The 21127-nt window shown below is 35.6% G+C and overlaps 1 protein-coding gene across 2 annotated transcripts in view; it reads left to right on the forward strand.

Moving 5' to 3' along the window:
* Positions 1-267: 267 nt before the first annotated feature.
* Positions 268-21127, forward strand: part of LOC111045365 (myogenesis-regulating glycosidase) — a 33478-nt gene continuing 12618 nt past the window's right edge. The window contains exons 1-5 of one of the 2 annotated variants that reach the window (XM_022330758.2): positions 268-421; positions 6763-6905; positions 7669-7830; positions 10135-10409; positions 12178-12343. In XM_022330758.2, coding sequence (XP_022186450.2) covers positions 6887-6905; positions 7669-7830; positions 10135-10409; positions 12178-12343 — 622 coding nt within the window. In that variant the 5' untranslated portion in view covers positions 268-421; positions 6763-6886. Of the gene's footprint in view, positions 422-461; positions 483-6762; positions 6906-7668; positions 7831-10134; positions 10410-12177; positions 12344-21127 lie in introns of those variants that run through there. The other variant, XM_039427446.1, reaches the window with a different exon arrangement.

Below are 21127 nucleotides of genomic sequence, written 5' to 3' on the forward strand. Positions count from 1 at the left end.
TTTTCATTCAATATGAATAATTACCACAATATCAAATTCTCAACTAAACAAAAGTATAGAAATATCCATATCCAATTTCTATCTACAACATTGTTATCAAATAAAGATGAGTTTAACAAATATGGTTTTTATGAATAGCATTTTTTCTGATGAAAGGCAGACTGAGTTCTCATTTACAGAAACAAAGATATCAAAATTAGTGAACCATTAGTGTTATCAACAGTCCAAAGTCATGTATCTAGTATCAGAGTGACGAATGATAATCATTATGTCTGAAACAGTATTTCGTTTGTTCTCCATTTACACATAACAAGTTCCAATTGATTCCTCATCATCAGTGTTAAACTGCTGTCCTCTATTGAGTTGGAGATTTTAAGTTTATTTGAGTTTAGATTCCAGGTTTCTAACAACTTAGCACAAGGTTTGCTTGATTAATTTACCATAAATTTTGTTCAAGATTAGATAAGGATGTTATGAATCCTGTAAGATGATAATTTAATGTAACAATAATTTTTTTACTGTGGATCTTATCATTTCATGTTTAATATTACTCTGTTACCTCTGTGTAACCTCTATTTGTCGTATCTCTGAACGCATGCAATTAATTTTTAAGAAGCTTATTGCTTTCTTATCTTGTTTGATGATTTTCTTTTCATCCATCAATAAACCTATTTATTACTGATGATGCCCACATGGGTTTTTCGCTTGTGCGAGTGTGATTTGATGAGATGATCAAACGTCCATGCCCACCGCGTGGGATTCGAACCCACGACCAGGAAGACTGAAAGGTCAACACCTTAGTCGTCTCGGTTATCCTGGCCGGAAAAATCTAATGAACACTTTTCCTGTGATAGGCATCTATAAGATAAGTTTTTATCCTAGTATAATGGAGATCTTTTCACTAGTTTAAGCCTCTGTGATACATGCAGTAAGGCTAGCTAAACACACATCGATTTTTGTTCGTACGATATTTTGCCGTCCTTATAAATTCTATTAGATTAAACAGATGATTTCAGCAGATTATGTTTGTCAAGTTCCGTTTAATCTGATAGAATTCATAAGGACGGCAAATAATCGTACTAACAAAAATCGTTGTCTGTGTGCAGGGCTTTATACAGCATTCAATGAATTAAATTATTGTCAAGTAAAATAATATACAATAACCCCACAGGTTAACCCCACATCCAATAACCAATTACGTGAAGCAATAACTAATTGTTAATTATAATTAATTTCACGACTTCAAGAATCTTCCAACTCCCAGAAATAATATTCTCATAAAATAATAAGGAAGGATGGATCAATGTTATATTATATGAACATTTTATGTGCATGCTTTCTCTATAGTATTCTTGATCACATGATTTTTTCAAGTCACGCTCCACGTACTTCCCTATTTAACCCAACATCCACAAGAAGTCCTGTGAACAGTAGACCTCACGCAGTATTCTCATCCACAAGTACCTGATTGAAACTATATACCTTACTAGCAGGTAACCCGTGCTTCGCAAGGGTTATTTTAAAACTTGACGTAATGAAATCTAGAAGAATTGAAAATAGGCCTGTAAGAATCCTCGGTTGATTGAGAATTTATAAGCAGCATTTCAAGTAAATCAGTCCAGTAGTTCAGACGTGATGATGCGTCGAATATAATTTTCCTATCCTCTACACGAATCGGTGATTGTAAAAAGCCCACAAGTAACGTTTTTGAAACTTTTGGGAAACAACAAAAAAATTTTTTTTTGGAAAATGTTGGTTATTTTTTAAAAATCTGATTTATCCATGTTATTAAAGATCAAATCGTGACTCTAATTTCAATTTTTTTATTAATATTCATGTATTATATCAACCAGGAAAATGAAAAATGTAAGCCTGAACATGTGGTGTTTTTACAGTCAACCTTTTTTCATTAGTTAGAAATGATTTGGGAGGAATAGAGAATGTTAATTCAGATTGATAACACACTCTTATTGAATTGGAATTGAAGTTTATTCTTCTATTTTGGAATACAAAAATTATTTCACTCAAAATTTTTGAAAAAAAAGAATATATTCATACAAATTTCACTCATCAAAAATTTCATTTTCAATTACCTCTTGAATATCTTCTCCATTGATGGGCCATTCATAGAGTTCATTGTAGTAATGCTTCACATGTTCTGGAATATAATGTTCCATTTTCTTTATATCAATCATTTTCTTAGAATTGATAGGAAGCTTGTTCATGTAGGAAGGTTCTTGAGGAAATTGGAGAGGAAACGCACGTTTTGAGATAATTTTCATGCTAAAGATGGGAGTTTGCAGACCATCAATGAAAGGTGCAACACCTTAGTCGTCTCGGTTATCCTGGCCGGAAAAATCTAATGAACACCTCCTGTTAATAGGCATCTATAAGATAAGTTTTTATCCTAGTATAATGGAGATCTTTTCACTAGTTTAAGCCACTGTGATACATGCAGTAAGGCTAGCTAAACACACATCGATTTTTGTTCGTACGATATTTTGCCGTCTTTATAAATTCTATTAGATTGAACGGATGATTTCAAACAGATTATGTTTGTCAAGTTCCGTTTAATCTGATAGAATTCATAAGGACGGCAAAGTATCGTACTAACAAAAATCGTTGTCTGTGTGCAGGGCTTTATACAGCATTCAATGAATTGAATTATTGTCAAGTACAATAACATACAATAACCCCACAGGTATCGTTTAACCAATTACGTGAAACAATAACTAATCGTTAATTATAATTAATTTCACGACTTCAAGAATCTTCCAACTCCCAGAAATAATATTCTCATAAAATAATAAGGATGGATGGATCAATGTTATATTATATGAAAATTTTATGTGCATGCTTTCTCTATAGTATTCTTGATCACATGATTTTTTCAAGTCACGCTCCACGTACTTCCCTATTTAACCAAACATCCACAAGAAGTCCTGTGAACAGTAGACCTCACGCAGTATTTTCATCCGCAAGTACCTGATTGAAACTATAGACCTTATGGAAATACAGCAATAGACTGGCTTCTCCACACATCTGTGTAATCACTTGTCAGCTGATTTATGATGAATAATAATTCTATAGTCTGATTTCTACTCTATTATTGGCGTATGAAGGAGGCTCCTTTTTACTTTCCTTGCCCTATTACCATAGGTAAGAAAGTATTGCTTTCCGAAAAAAATTAAGGTAACCCAATTTCTAAATTTCTATAACGTTTCAAGGTCCCCTGAGTCCAAAAAAGTGGTTTTTGGGTATTGGTCTGTATGTGTGTGTGTGTGTGTGTGTGTGTGTGTGTATGAGTGTATGTGCGTCTGTGTACACGATATCTCATCTCCCAATTAACGAAATGACTTGAAATTTGAAACTTAAGGTCCTTACGATATAAGTATCCGACACGAACAATTTCGATCTGATGCAATTCAACTGGCGGCTAAAATGGCGAAAATGTTGTCAAAAACAGGGTTTTTTGCAATTTTCTCGAAAACGGCTCCAACGATTTGATCAAATGCATACCTAGAATAGTCATCGAGAAGCTCTATCAACTGACACAAGTCCCATATCTGTAAAAATTTCAGGAGCTTCGCCCCATCAATGCAGATAGATTCCCAATTATCAGGCTTCAGATACAATTGAAACGAAAAAAATCAAGTGGAGTAGATTGAGCATGAAAATCTCTACAATTAATGTTCAGTAACATTTTCACTAAAATTGAAAATAAGCTTTAAATTCGAGAAAATGTGATTATTCAATTGCAATTATTGTTGATTCGAAAGATCATTCACTATGGAAGATAGCAGACCTCATGTGTGTCTCCAGCGTTATTGCCCTGTCACCAGCTGGCTCAAATCTTTGAATAGTAGACTTGAGATGCGCGGGAACACTAGCGTCAGGTGATCAATTTTCATAACGGCAAGGAAAGTTGTGTGAGTGCGCCACACCAGATTTTTCCTTTTATATTATCCTAGAAATGAAAAATTTCCAAAAACATTGCATATACTTCGACGCGCAATTAAAAAAGGAACATACCTGTCAAATTTCATGAAAATCTATAACCGCGTTTCCCCGTAAATGCACAACACATAAACATTTAAACATTGAGAGAAATGCCAAACTGTCGACTTGAATCTTAGACCTCACTTCGCTCGGTCAAAAATGTACTGTGTGAGAATAATGAAGGACTGACATTTTTGTGAAATGCACAACTTCAAGACAGCCAATTTCGGACTAAAATTTAAATTTTATTCAAATCAACACAATATACATAAAATAAATCAAAATACAAAAAATCACAATCAAAAAAAAAATTCTAATAAATTACAAAAACAGGCTTCATGGTGGAGTGTGCTGAAAAGAAAGAAAGGAGGAAAATTACCTAGTGATCTATGGTTTCCCATGTAATAGGCAGGTAGAGGGTATAAAAGTAAGGAATGAAGGGTGAAGAGGAGAAGATGAGGGAAGTATTGGAGAAGAAAGTAGGAAAAAAGGGCGAAAAATGTGCAAAAAAATTGTAAGCTTTCAACAAAAAAATTTGTAAAAATTTGTACTTTCAACAAATGTATCTAAAAGAATTGGACTTTCAAAGAGTAGTTTGAGCAGAAATCTCAAGATTCATACGTCGATATGGAAGGAAAAGTTACTGTAACTATGTCCAGGTATTTATTTCTAGTTCACTTTTTCTAATATAGTCTGTCCAGACTGCCTAATTCTTCAGAGCTCATGCCTATTTGGACAAAGTATAATCTTAGTGTCTATTCGAGGAAGTGGACCGGAATAAGGTTTATCATTTTAGTGCTTATACAGAGTGGGTGAAAAGTCCGAGAACGGCTTAATATCTCATACACAAAGGTAATTTGATGGTGGGTGTGATTGGGGATCCTACTCAAATTGAAAATACTACTTTACTATGAGTTCAAAAATCTGGTCCGCCATCTTGGATCCGCCATATTGAATGCAACTTTATTTCTTTAAATAGGAAGGTGGTCATGCGATACATGATTTCGATACAAAATTTCGAGAAAAAATGAATGGTGAAAACCGCACATCGATATCTCAAACCGTTCAGAAGATACGGTATTCACATTATTAATCAATACTATTCAAAGCAGGAAGGAGAGAAAAAAGTATGAGAACAGCTTAGTATCTCATAAAAGATTATGATTCCAAGGTGGATGTGATTGGGGATCCCACTCAAATTGAAAATATTACTATACTATGACTCTTCATAAATCTGGTCCGCCATCTTGGATCCACCGTATTGAATGCAACTTTATTTCTTTAAATAGGAATGTGGTCATGCAATACATGATTTCGATACGAAATTTCAAGAAAAACTGAATGGTGAAAACCGCACATCGATATGTTAAACCGTTCAGAGGATATTCACATTATTATTCAATACCACTTATGTATCTCATTTATGATATGCATGATATTGATTAATAATGTGGATATCTTCTGAACGGTTTCATATATCGATATGCGGTTTTCACCATTCATTTTCTCATGAAATTTCGTATCGAAATCATGTATCGCATGACCACCTCCCTATTAAAAAAAAAAAAAAAAATAAAGTTGCATTCAATATGGCGGATCCAAGAAGGTGGACAATATTTTTAAAGTCATAGTAGAGTAGTATTTTCAAATTGAGTGGGATCCCCAATCACACCCACCGTCGAATAACCTTTGTGTATGAGATATTAAGCCGTTCTCGGACTTTTCACCCACCATGTTATACTGTTAACATATCTATTTGCAGAGGGCCTCAAATGATAATTATTTACAATGGAAATTAAAGTGCGAAGAAAAAGGGATTTATATTCCATCAAGTATTCAATTACAGTTTTTATATATAATTGTCATATTGTCATTACCTTAAAGTCACTAAAAACCATCTCGGTAGGGTATAATCTAGGTTTGTTTAAAATAATCTCAATGATTAGTTTTTGCGATTCCGGTTCGTGCAGCACATTGGTTTCTTCTCATGGCATTGGTTATGTAAGATGACATCGCGTTTAATCAGAGTTAGATTATAATAGACGCCCGAGCATGCAATCGGCGCAAAACTTCATTACTATTCTTACACTATTCCAATCTAATCTATGACCATACTTCTAACCGTGAATAACCTCGACACATATTAAATGAGATATCATTTTGAAAACCTTGCATTGCGGAATGTTATAATAATTGAAATTTATAAAAATATGAAATGTTTTTTGAATTTTGAATATAAAAATAAACTCTCCTAAATGTCATCCAAATGCTGGGTTACATGAGTCTTCTCTCATTGGCTCTAAATTTTGGTAGACATACATGTCACCTAGAGAATATTTGATTACCTTATTAACTATTGTCCTCCCTCTTCATTTTTCATTTACTTGATTCTAAAGTGCGAGATAAATTACTTTTAACATGGCTCTTTCTCGAAGACGGAGAGGTCTGATGCTCTATCCTTCACTAATCGCTCCCACTACCTAGCAGCATTCTCCTTCTTTTGTGTCTGAGTGAGAGAGCTTTGTAACGCGACGCGGCAACACTCCCCTCCATCTATTGCTGGCAATAGCAGGTATATTGGTGTGTGTATGTTTCAGAGATGTTTTCATCACAAGAACATGAAGCAGAATGACACGGCGCATCCGATTGTGCGCAGGATGTCCATCTGTGTCTATGCTACAAACTGTGGAGGGAGAAATGGGTTTCTCCTCTTCATGTTAAAAGTAATTTATCTTGCACTTTAGCTCCCTTAATCTGTTTCAGTGTTCGATTGGGATTCAGCAATGCAAATCTTATGAGTTTTTGCCCAGCCTAGCTTTACTTGCTCCCCTGACTGTGAATCAGATTGAGTCCCTCAGGAAAAATAATTTGTATGGATTGAGTGAAGATGTATAGACTAATAAAGGGTGAGTAAATTTTTTGATTGAGTTATTTTGAAATGATTCCTCAGCACTTTCTTGTTGCGTTCAGTGTGAGCAGCTACATACAAGAGTCAAAACCTATTTCAATGGCTCTCTCCAGATTTTTGATCTCAGCTCATGCATGATCTGACGCAAGGATATTATATAGCTATTAATCATAGTATATAGCTCTATATTTATACTATTCTTGGATCTGATGTAGATTTTACTTGGGAAAAACACATCCAATATACCCTGAAGCCAGTTAAGCTAGAAACATATTAAAAACATAAAAAAACCTGATTTAGGCTCAATTGTTGGAGATGGACAGGACAACCTTTTCAATGTATCCAGCTAGAGGCGCTAGACTGAGTCTATCTGGATTGAAAAAAGTGGCTTAGCCACTGGAATATTTCCAACAGTACTGGGGATATTTGTGTGCAATTAGATTGCAGTTCTTTCAAATCTGTAGATTGGCTGGCCGTTATGGCTTCGTATAAAATTAGGGCTGCTATCCAGAGATTGAAAGCTTTGTTAAGGGTAAGCATTCCTGGCTGGCAATTAGGAGGTATCGGGTTCGATTCCCAGGCTGACAAATAATTTTTGAATGATACCGTAACGCTCATCCAGCTGTTTACCCTGTTGTCAATATTTGCAGTAGCAGAAGTCTTGGGGTTGATTTCCAGCATTTAATTTGAATTTTTGTTTATTATATTATTATAATAATTATTCTTTCAAATAAATATCTAATTTCTTCTTTATTTTTCAGTCATCAGCTATTCTCTCGTGCTACTGACAATCACTGGACCATCATGTTTTGCTGATGATGACTTGGAGAGTGACCGGTTTGAGGATGATGAACTACTGTATCGTCCCAGGGTTGGCTATCACAATAATCATGTGCATTTAGAAATTCCTTCAACATTGAAAGGTAAATTGAAGTCTATTCTCTTTATGTATTAAGGTTGATTTGAATTCAAGAAACAATTTTTATAAATTATAATCATAGAATACATAACAGGAAATTGAATCGCAAAAATTCAAACAAAGAATAGTATATTTCGCACCTAGAGCAGAAAATGATATTTTTCTGGCTTGAAATTGGTTTTCAAGTCCGAGGCCGTAGGCCGAGGACTAGAAAAGATTGAGAGCTGGAAAAACATTTTTGCTCATGGTGCGAACGATATTTTCGCCACACTACAGGTATTGCTGACAAAATAAATAAAGAATACTTGCTATCGTACCTACCTCTTGATTTTAGTGGTAGATTTGCAGTCAGGACTTCAGATTCTTTTAAAATTTCACTTGGAATATCAAGGGCGTCGTCATCTTCAAGCATTTTTAAAATTTGGAATGCGCTAATCAACAATAAATAATTGGATAAAAAATGGTTGCAAAGCGAAAAATGCTGAATTAGTTTGATTCGAAATATTTGAACTGAAATCATGGCGACTTCAGATGAGTGGACACTCGCCCGATCTAGCGGATGACTTATTAACTATGGACTTCCAAGCCGCTGGAAAGAGTACACTTCCTGGCCTAGACCGGAAAAGAAACCTGTTTCTTACCTCAGACGAGATTCGTCTGCAAACAAGGTCTTTCAGATCTACGTAGGGACTGGAAAACAGCTGCTTCCTGTGCAGTGTGGCGAAAAACACTTTCCTGTTGAGTGATCAAAAAAATTCCATACTATCTAGTCATCAGATCACTCTGAACTCAGCGCCATTCCAAAGAGTGGATTTCAAACTTTTAGATCTAATAATTAATCTTAGAAGATTGCTCTCGAGATCGCTCTGATCTATTATTTATTCATTTATTTTTTAGATCTAATAGTTTAAAATTCGCTCTTCACAATGGCGTCGAGTTCAGAGTGATCTGATGACTAGATAGTATGAAATATTTAAAATTGCTCATCGATGAGCAATGGAACAAAAATTCGTTTCTTTTCGATTTTTTGTGCACCAGAGTCTTTAAAAATGCTTCTTCTCCCTCGGGGAAATTGCTGCCCTCGGTTTTGCCTCGGGCATCAAACTTTCCCCTCAAGAAGAAAAAGGTTCATTCCTCACTCGAGATATACAAATAACTATTTCCAACCAAATTGAATATAATCGATCTTTCTGAACAAGAATGAACAGTTATTATTACTTCGGATACACCAGTGTCAGCTATCTATAGAAGGCAGTAGCAAGGCAGTGATTCGGCAACGCTGTTCTCCTATCTTCAACCACTGCTATTATAATGTGGACCTCACTCTTCAGGCATCATTCCATTATTTAGAATACAGCAGTTGAACATGCAGAGTTGAATTATATCAACTTCTGTCTGCCACCACAATGAACAACTTTGGATCTCCACATTAAGAATGACAACCCTCAGGAAAGTACCACCGACTCAAGCCCAAAACGGTTCCAGCTCTAATTTGGACTGTAGGCTTGTTATGTTATGTTAAGTTTGAAGGGATGGAATCAAGGATCCAAATGTTCGAAGAACCCCACTTGTCAACCAGAGCTTATTGTGTTTCCAAGTATGTCAGTTGGACAAATCAATACATGTGTCCTTTACAAGTTCAAGGATTTTTTTCCCTATACTTAAATACTATTCATCACCTGATTGCTTGGAGTCAAACAAAGCCTTTCTTCTTGCTCATAGACTCTTGCAATTTCAGTGTGATATGCTTGGCAGTCTCTTTAGACTGATTGGTCCTCATAATCTACATGAGTTCCACTCCTGGCTTTCTTTTTGGGTCCTTCCACTAAGGGATGGGACGCCAAATTGACTCTAGGGCACCTGACAACTGGACACCCTCGACTCATCATCTTGATCCACATTTGTGCCTGGAGTTCCACCCATCTGTGGTCTCTTGGGTTTTTTTGCCCCTCCTAAACTTTGTAAGGCCAATAGCGTCACCTCTCCAAAAGAAGGTTTGCCTGAATGGCCGCCCTTTTGAGCAGTGGTCTGAGAAGCTCATCCTTCCTCCCCATTTGAGACGGTGTGATTGGGCTCACATCATCCGAGTTTTGATCAGTAGAAGGGTTTTGGAAGAGAGACTTTGGGAATGGGGTCCCTTTTAGTCACCTCAATCAACAAGTGGAATACTGTAAGTGTATTCTGGTTTCCAACAAATTTTTGAGTATGATGTTTGCCTCAAAGCTCCCTCAACCCACATGGGGCACCAAAGGCTTAGTGTTATTCATATTTCCTGGACCTTTTGCTACTAAATTGTAATTTTTTTCAGACAAATCACCTAAACTGGAGGCTAATCTAGGAAGAGACCTTGAGCAGCCCTCCGGTATCTTGTTCCATTCACAGTCAACCGAATTTACTTGGGACTCACAGGGCATTCAACTTCAAATTTCTCGCCTTCCCAACACCAACCGATGTCACGAGATCAAGTGGACCAGTACAAAAAAGTCATCACTGGAAGACTGCTTCGAGATTGGAACAGCCAGCTGGTATGGAGGACCAGAATATATCAGCCAGTATTGGCCTGTTGAGAAACAGAAATTTCAGGTTTGTAAAAATTGAAATAACTATTAATCTATAGTGTGATCCATTCCAAACTGTCAAAGTGAATTGAGAATACTGTATATTATGTAATATTGTAGGTTTGTCTTGGTGAAGGATTATCATTAAATTTGTGAAGAGACAATCAGTCCACATGAGGAATGCTTTTGATTGAGTACTTTATTTTTATGTAGATTACAATATATACTGGCTTATACACTTATATACAATAGCTTACAATACAGCAAAACTATAGATGGAATGACAAAATATGAACTAAGAAAATAATTATTGAGCGGTATATCATATGAAAAAAAGCAATTTGTAATAACTATAGATCATCATCATCCACGGCTCTACAATCCAAAACGGATCTTGGCCTCCTCCAGCAATCGCCTCCATTCTACTCTGTCCATGGCAGCTCGTCTCCAATTTCTTACACCAAGCCTCCTTGCATCTTCAGTGACTGAGTCCATCCATCTCAGTCTTGGTCGACCAGGGCGTCTTCTTCCTTCCATGTTGTAATTCATGATTCTTTTAGCCTGATATGAGTTATCAGCTCTTTCAACATGGCCTGCCCACCTGAGTCTCCCTACTCTGATAATAGCCAGTGCATTGGTGTGGCCGTACATATCATACAGATCCCTATTCTTTCTTCTGTGCCACACTCCATCAATTTGCACACCACCAAAATTCGGCGTAGAATCTTTCGTTCAAAAATGTTGATCATATTCTCATCCAGTTTTGTTAGGGTCCATGCCTCACTGGCATAGGTCAGCACAGGCAGAATCAGTGTGCGGTAGATTCTTATCTTTGTCTCTCGGCTCAAATTCCTTGATCTGAAGTGTTTGGCTAAACCGAAGTATGTCCTATTTGCAAGTAGGATTCTTCGCCTGATCTCATGTGCTGTTTCATTTTTTGAGTTTACTGAAGACCCAAGGTAGACGAACTCATCAACCACCTCCAAACCACAATTAGCTATCGGGTCAGACTGTGCAGCATTTAATCTATGAGCATTGGACCTTGATGATACCATAATCTTTGTTTTCTGCTTGTTTATAATCAGTCCCATACTATTTGCTGCCCCTCTCATGTTATTATATGCCTCCATCATATACGGGACTGATCTGGCTGCAATGTCAATGTCATCAGCATAAGCCAGTAATTGAATTGTCTTATTGAGCAGGATTCCTCTAGTGTCAATTTTGGAGTCTCGTATAGCTACTATAACTGTAATAACTATAGATAAAATAGATAATATTGTTATGCATCTTTATAAATTGGCGGAGCTTTGGACATATCAATGTCCATTCTTCGGGAAGAATATTCGAAGTATCCTTCCCAATAACTCTCTACCAACCATGCTATCTCTACCATGCTCAAGGAAGAAAAAGAAGAAGACAATTTTGGAAGACAATTTTTGACCACACAGATCTATCTGGGGTGAACATACCAAAAGTCTGAACCCCACACACTTTTCTTGTAACTTATAACTTCAACTTAACTATAACACTGACTTTATAACTTCTCAACAATAGGTGAAATACTATTTTTCAAAGCTAACAAGTAGAAATAGTGATTAATTGCTAATCAATTAGGTAATCAGTTCCAGTACAGAAGAAACTAGCCTATTGTATAAAGTTTCACTACTTGTAAAGTGTCTTTTTCAATTGATTTTGCTAAATGTGGATGATAGTGAAGATAAATTTATTGTTGGTTTTGCTCAATGGAGAAGTATCATTTAATTTATTTGTTCTAACCATTTTTTTCATAGAGAATGCCCTATGTGAGAAATGGTGGCGTTGGCAAGGCAGAGCCATTCTGGTTCAACTCAAAAGGCATCAGCATCTATGTGAATGAGTCTACTCCACTGTTCTACACGGTTGAAGGCAGAAGTATCTGTCTTATTGCGGATAATGAGGAACCCTATTTGCCAAGAGGTGGAATGATCCTTCAAGATAATATCTCAGTATTACAGAGTGATCCTAAGTTGCACAACCCAATTGACACATAACTCATAATAGTGGATTATTTTTAACCTTGACCTTGAATTAATGTAATTCAAATTGACCTTGAAAAGGTACCCTAACTCGAGTAGGTGGATTTGGAGAGTTCGGGACACCTTGGTCTTGTACTAACCAACCTAACATAATTTTAAAAAAATAAACTAACCAGGTAATTTGGAGGGCTCTTGAACAACCTTGATCTTGAACTTACTTGACTTGGAAAACAACCCAACCTGACTAGGCAGATTTGAAGGGCCTGGAACAACGTTGACTCCAACCAAACCTAACACAACTTTTCCTTGAAAGAAATAACCTCACCTAACTCAACCACAACTAACATTGCCTTCAAAAACTAACCTAACTTGAAAAAAATAAATGAGACATATGAAAGGATTTCTGTTCCTATAAACTATGCAGAGCAGATCACAACTTGCTCTCAACTCCATCTTTTCCAGAAATCAAACCTTTCATGAACATCATTGCCATTTGTTGTAGGCCCAACAGACAATATTCTGTGATGGTATTCTATGAGGTGCCCAGGAAGTTTCAAAATGTTCCACCAACTGGGGTATGAAACTGATAACATGTTATACAAAATCGATCTTTCTGAGCTAAAATGAAGCAATTCAAATTTTTATACTGAGGTACTCACAAATTGCAACCCCCCACCTTGTGATACATATCACAGGTTTTTTCCCTATCCAAAATGATAACAAAGTAATATTGGAGAAAAAACAAGTGAGTATGCCAAATATGTAAGGTGTCAGCAAGACAAAGCCATTTTCATTTAATTAATAAGGCATCACACATCTATTGTGATCAATCAGCATCAGCATTGTAACTGACATTGAAATGATCTATTTCAAAACATAAATATGAAACCTGCACAATAAAGAAGCATTATAGTTTCAATTTTGTTACAATGCCTCATGCAAGTTAATCCAGTTTGCTGACAGGTTTTTGGATCAGGTTAGATGAAATGAAAACTAATTCCTAAAATCAAAATTGAGTATTTGATTAAAAAATGGATGGCTAAGTTTGAAGGTTAGTCATGTATAGGCTGAGCCTTGCTGGGATTTGTACTGAAATGAGTTTTATATTGTGATAACTGAATTCAATTCAAATTCAAATTCAAATTCAAATTTATTGTTTTCATTTTTCATTACAATCAAATTTGATAAATCCATACAATTATAAAACTAGCTGCAAATAATAATCAGTGGATATAATGAATAACAAAAAAATTATATTTTAATAAAAAACCAAACCACTGTGATGCTGATTATCAGTTGGATGATACTGACGTATGATGTATGACGTTGGATGATATAGCTTCAACTGGATGATGGAGATGATCAAATTTGAAACTCCATGAAATAAAATTTATTGCAAACAATAATGTTTTACTACTCACAAAAAAGCAAGAAGCTTTCATACATGAGTAGGAGTTGAAAAAAAACACATTCACACACACAATCACACACAAGTATGTTTTTCAATCATAGACATATTTAATTTTCAATGAATATAGATATCAGTATCATATATACTGAATCACTAGTGTAATTTAATTAGTATGATTAAATTAATTGGAGCCTATAACATCATAAGAATAATTAAAAAAAAAAGAAATTTTGTATTTAAAAAGTAGGAAGTACAACAAAGAGGAAAATCACAAGGTTTTTTTAAAGAGAAAAGGAAGGGAAAATTGCAAAAGCTTATACATTCAAATTAGGAATCATCAGCCCACCACTCTAAAAAGGTTTTCTAACTTTATTGGTGACTGAAGCCATAGCCAAATTTTCAATTTATTGTAGAATTTCCTGTAATATCTCTCACTTCTAATTTCATTTGGTGGAAGATTAAAAAACTTGGGTCCGAGAAATAGAAAACATCTTTGAAATGTAGTGGAATTTGGCTTTGGGACTTTCAACATCAGTTGCATTGATTGACGTGTCACCCAATGATCATCTTCATGAATGGGTCTAGCTGAAAGTCCTATACTACCACTCATTCTGTAAAACAAGGATAACACCTTCAGCACATAGATGTATCTGAAAGGGAGGATTCCCAACAGTTGGAAAATTGGAAAGGTATGAGTCCTTCTATTCACACCATGAATAATTCTTACCACTGATTTCTGCAGTGTGATTAGGCTTTTAAAATGAGATAGGAAAGTAGATGCATAACAAGAGATTCCATATTCCAGTCGACAATTGAAAAATGCAAAATACATGACACGTGAAATACTCACTGGAAAGAATTGCTTCAATTGATGAAATCTTCTTAGCAAATATAATAGGTACATCTTGCTTCTCTGTATATGTAGATTCCAAGTCAGCCCATAATCAAGAGTTAGACTCAAATACTTGACAAAATCCAACTGCTTTATGACATCACAGCTACAATTTGGATGATTACAGCCAATCTTATGATACTTGATCGGGTCAGTAAAATGAAATGGAGCTGATAATGAAAAATTAATATAACAGGTTTTAGTAGCATTGAGTGCTAATTTATTACAATCAAACCAGCAACGTAGATCTATTAGGTCAAGCTGGATCATTTCCTGTAGTTCAATTTCACTTTTGGCAGAATATGCCAATGCTGTGTCATCAGCAAACGATGTTAAGGATCCATTGAATGTGTTGGAGAACAAATCATTGATATATGCTAAGAATAGAATTGGACCCAAAACCGACCCCTGAGGCACACCATACTCAATTGTTGCCAAGTCACTAGTACAACTACCAATTGACACATACTGCTCCCGGCATAACAGGTAAGACTTCATCCACATGTTGGACACTCCACGAATACCCGACATATATAATTTTTCTAACAGAATACTATGTTGCACTGTATCGAAAGCTTTTTTAATATCAAGAAATGAACCTGAGGTCCTTGATCTATGAGGCTGATTCATTCCATAATAGATGTCTGACATGAATTTATTTAAGGCTTGTTCTGTACTAAGTTTTTCTTGAAATCCGAACTGTACCTTATGAATAAAATTTATTTTCTTGAAAAATCTCATTATTCTCCTTTTTAGGAGTTTCTCCAAGAGCTTGGAAAAAACTGAAAGCAGCGAAATGGGCCTGTAATTCGATATCTCAGTCTTTATTCCATTTTTGAAAATAGGTATAACTTTAGCCACTTTGAGTTCTGAGGGAAATTGACCTTCTTGAAAACTGGCATTGAAAATATCGCATAAGACTGGTACTATAGATTTGGATAATTTTTTAATTAGGCTTGAATTCACATTATCAGGTCCTGGTGACTTACCATTTTTCATCATATTTATTCCAGTTAAGAGTTCATGATACGTGATGGGTTTAAAAAAAAAGGAATCACATGAATTAGTGTTCTTGAATCTACTGTTATAATATTCTGTAGTCAGCTCATCCGGATTATGAATGGAAAATATAATGTGACCAGGCATATTAATAAAATAGTCATTGAATTTATCTGCCAAAGCCTTTTCATCCTTGATAAGATCATCATTTTCACACTTTAAACTAATAGGTTTATTTTTTATAGAAGATTGACTGCAGTGATTGTTTATGATCTCCCATTGTTTTTTAACAGGAAAGGTCTTCAAATTGGCGAAAAATTTATATTTTTGCTGTTTTATTAATTTATTGATAAGATTTTTTTTGGAAAGGAAATTTAGTCTAAGTTGATCATTATGTGGATCATTTTTGTGTATTTTATAAAGTCTATCACGATGCCGAATTTCTACACAAATAGTTTCAGTCATCCATGGTTTCAAATGTTTACCACCACTATTAATATGTTTTGAATTTTGACGTTTCACAGTGCATTGTTTGATATAAGCCAGTAATGCATTAATAAACAAAGAGTACTTACCATCAACATCAGTACATGCAAATAAATTGCTCCAATCATGCTCCAAGAGTAATTTATATAGTTTTTTAATATCGAGGGTCTCTCTAATAGATGAAGCAGGATTTTTCACGTTACTTGACCTTGATAGTGAAACAGAGACGGCTCTATGGTCTGAAACGTGTGACTCTATAACTGCACTCTGAATACTATTTTTACTAAATTTAGATTTATAAAAAATATGGTCAATACAGGTTGAACTTGAAGTAGATATTCAAGTATCAATATCTATAAGTGACTGATAACCTTTAGAGTTCAACAATTCCAGGTATTCAAAAACACTCTGATTATTCAAATCATTTATATTTATGTTCTTGTCTCCTATAATTATTGTGTCGTTATTAACCCCTCCCATGTCCAGAAACCGGCCAAAGCTATCCAAAAAAACATTTACACTAACAGAATGCCATCTGTAGAGACTTAAAAGACTCATATTGTAATTGGAAATTTTAAGATGCAATAAGACAGAATCAGCACCCTCTATCCTCAAATCTTCTCGTGAACATGTAATCTCCCTTCCAGACAAGACAAAGATCGCTCGCTATTCCTGATGCTCTATTTCCATCACTTTCAGTAACATAGCTTTCATAACCATGGATATTAAAGGTGAATTTATCCTGAAACGGCTGGAACCAAGTTTCAGTCAGAACTACAACATCTGGCTTGTATTTCCAACAGCTTATGTAAGCTAGGAAAGAATCAAAATTTTTGTTCAAGCTTCTAATATTCTGATGCAAAACAGTAATATTCCCCCTGTCCGTCAGAAAGCAAGAGTTTACCTCTGAGATTTCCTCCACATATTTACACGCTTCAACCATAATCCAGAAATAGGTTAAAAAGTTTATTACATAGGCTTATATACATAAGAATAATTAGTGATACTTTTATGGTTTTGTAATAGAATTGGACTCAACACGAGCTTTATTCGACATTAAATATGTGTCTTAGTAACAGAGATAACAGATTATAAATATTACAGCTGTTTTATCATCACAATCTTCCCTCCTTAATATCAATCGGCACTCGTGGGGTATGGGGCGAGCTGGCGAAGTGAGACTGTCGATTCTCTGCCGTCGTTGTGGCGAACAAACGCATATTCAGGGTTACTCTCGATTAATTCAACTTTTTCAACTTGCGATTCTTGTTTTGAGTTTTTTGTCATCTTCTTCAACCATACTGGTCCAGGTGTCAATAGCCAGGTTGGTAATGGTTTTCCATTACTTGAGTTTCTTGCATGTAAAAACATCCGCTCATGTGGTGTGCAGTGGTGCTTGTGCATAATAGGGAACGAATAGAGTTAAGGGCATCGGGGAGAACTTGTTCCAGTGACTGTTGTTCAAACCTCTCGATTTTAGGGCTAGCATCACACTTTTCCATATAACTCCATTGTACCGTTCGACTTGCCCATTACCGGCTGGATTATAGGGCGATGTTCTGCTGCTGGCAATTCCTTTTGATAGTAGGAAATTTTTCAAAGCTGATGACATAAACGATGTTCCTCTATTGGAATGTATGTAAGACGGTACACCAAAAAGAGAGAATAGTGATGTAAGGTGTTTTATTACTGTATTAGTAGTCATGTCAGGACAGGGGAAGGCAAATGGGAATCTGGAATATTCGTCTATAAGAACTAAAATATACTTGTTCCTTGAACTTGATTGTAGTGGGCCTTTGAAATCCATATTAAGACGTTCAAATGGTCGAGTTGCTTTGATAAGGCGGCCAGTTCCTTTGGCATAGCGTGGTTTCATTTCAGAACATGTAATACATTTGGAACATACTTCTTTTACATCATCTATTGAATATGGTAAGTTCTTGTTTTGGTCCAATGATGGAGTCGAGTACTCCTGGATGACACAGGTCCTCATGAATTTTTATCAGTTTCTTTATATCTGTATGGCATCCAACAGTGGCACAGACTCTTGATAGTGTATCTGCTGGTATATTCTCTTTTCCAACTCTATAAATATATTGAACTTATATTCTGACAATTCAAGGCACCATCGTTGGATTTTGTCATTCTTAATCTTGCTGGTTGTTTATTACTAAACATGAATGAAACTGATTTCTGGTCTGTGATAAGTGTAAATTCTCGTCCAAGTAAGTAATGTCGCCATTTCCTGATTGATTCCACAATGGCATAAGCTTCTTTTTCCACTGCAGAGTGTCTAGTTTCAGATGTGGAAAGAGTTCTTGAGAAAAACGCCACTGGTCTCTCATTCTGTGTTAATACTGCTCCAATAGCGTAATCTGAGGCATCAGTTTCCAAAGTGAACGGGACTTTTTCATCAATGTGCACTAGAACTGCAGATCCTATTTCTTTCTTTAATGATTCAAATATATTCTGCATTCTTCATTCAACGGGAAGTGAGTATTATGCACAAGTGGATGGATTTTTTTTTGAAAATTCTTTTATCCATTTGGAGTAGTGTGCAAGCATTCCAAGGACACGCTTCAATTCTTTCTGATTTTTTGGAGCTGGTAAGTCAAGGAGTGGTTTCAATCGATCTGGATCGGGCTTAATCATACCCTGACCAATTTCGAATCCCAGAAAGGTTAAATTCTCCATAGATATTTTACACTTTTCTTCATTAATCGTGAGGCCATATTTTTCTGTTGCTCTCCAGAAATTTTCTAAATTTTCATCATGTTCTTCTTGGGTCCTTCCGCATACAATAATATCATCTAAATAGGCATAACATGATGTCAAATTTTCTTGTTCTATGATTTGATCAATCACTTTCTGGAAAGCAGCTACTCCATTCGTGACTCCGAACGGAATTCTTTTGAATTGATACAGTTTGTGTCCAACTTCAAATGCGGTGAAATGCCTTTCCTCAGGCAAGATTGGTATCTGGTGATAGGCAGATTCAGGTCAATAGATGAGAATATTTTATATTGCGCTACCTTATTGACTAATTCTTCCATTAGTGGTAGTGGATAGGCATCCAAATTCGTGAATTTGTTGATGGTCTGTGAATAGTCAATCACCATACGTTTCTTTTGGTTCTCTCTTGAAGTAACAAATGCTTGAGCTCTCCAAGAAGAATGACTATTTTCTATAATATATGAACTATTTTCTATAATACTGACTGTAACAATCAGTTCCATGGAAACTGCGTGAGTATGAAAGTAGAGGAAATCAAATTTCTAATTGAAAGTGGTAAATCGTGGAGATGTGATGGATGCACCAGAAACAAGAGACTCAGCATGTCTATGGATACGCCAATCAAAGAGGGACAAATCACCTTGGAGAAGTTAGCGCAAATGCTCACTAATGTGTCAGAGAACATTAAAAGTGTGGAGAAGAGCTTAGGAGATTCTATACAATCGTGTCACGAATCTGTCGGTGATGTACTCGAGAAAGTGAAAAAACAAGAAAGTCAACTCAAGGTGTGCCTGGATAAAATTGAGACACAATCTACCGAAATAATAGCACTAAAAAAGGAAAATGAAGAACTGCGTCGTGCCATCTCTGATATTCAGCAATATACAAGATCGAACTGTCTGGAGCTCCATAATTTCCCAGGAGGAAAATGAGGATCTGCTTGGTGTTGTGAAATCTGTTAGCAAAGCTTTGGGACATACAATAACCGACCTGCAAATAGACAATTGTCACCGTCTTCCAACTCGTGAAAAAGATAAAGTGCCACCAATTATAATAAAACTGACTAGAAGGATCGATAAGGAGGAGCTGTTAAAGCGAAGGAGGGTGATGAGGAACTTTTCAACGCGACACATGGACCTACCAACAGACATCCCGCTGTACCTCAACGAGAGTCTGTCGCCGGAGAACAGGAAGGTGCTAGCGCTGGCGAGAGCAGCCAAGAAAGAAAAGGACTACAAGTATCTCTGGATTAGGAACGGAAAAATTTTGATGCGAAAATCTGAGGGTCAACCGGTAATCTCATTGAGTTCAGTAAGTGATATAAGCAAACTATAATGATTACAAATGTACTAGTTTATTTAATAAAAGTTTACTAATTTTTGAAAAATCCACGAAAGTTAAAAATAAATGACCGACCTTAATGAACTATTCTGTTTAGTACAAAACATAAGAAGCTTAAGAGAAAACTTTGACCTTTTTTTAATTGAGCTTGAAAGTTATGCAAAAAAACCGCAGTGTATAATTTTAACAGAGATTTGGATATATAGTGATGAGTCTGAACTTTACCCAATAGATGGATACAATTGTTTTACAAATTGCAATGACAATTATAGAGCAGGTGGAGTAGCGGTTTATGTGAATAAAGAAATAACAGCAATAGCCGATAAGATAGTTCTAATCTCTGTAGATGCCTTAAAAGTTGACTTTATTTTTGGTAATGTAGAATAAGCCTTATCGCTGTGTATAGATTTCACAATATACCTGTAGATGAGTTCTTCAAAGAGATAAAAACTGTATTAGATAAGTTAGATAATGATAATTCTATCATAACAGGTGACATAAATATTGATCTGCTTGATAGTAATCGAGTATCAGATGAATACCAATTCATTATGTCAAGTTATGGGTTTACATCTTATGTTAACGAACCGACTAGAGTAACCAACATATCAACTTCATGCATCGATCACTTATGGTTTAGATACGTAACAACAAGGAATTCTTTCAATCCCTCCACAATTATAAAGAATTTACTAATCACTGATCATTATGCTATAGAGTTTTATTTTGAGAAAATGATTAAGAAGCGAATAAATCATTCACCCAATACTAATCACAATGAAAAGCAGAAAAAAATAAACGTTGAAATTCTTGCCAATAAATTAAATAAAATTAACTGGAAATGTGTCCTCGATCTTTCAGAC

Source organism: Nilaparvata lugens, chromosome 1 (genome assembly GCF_014356525.2).
Source record: "Nilaparvata lugens isolate BPH chromosome 1, ASM1435652v1, whole genome shotgun sequence".
Classification (NCBI taxonomy): Eukaryota; Metazoa; Arthropoda; class Insecta; order Hemiptera; family Delphacidae; genus Nilaparvata; species Nilaparvata lugens.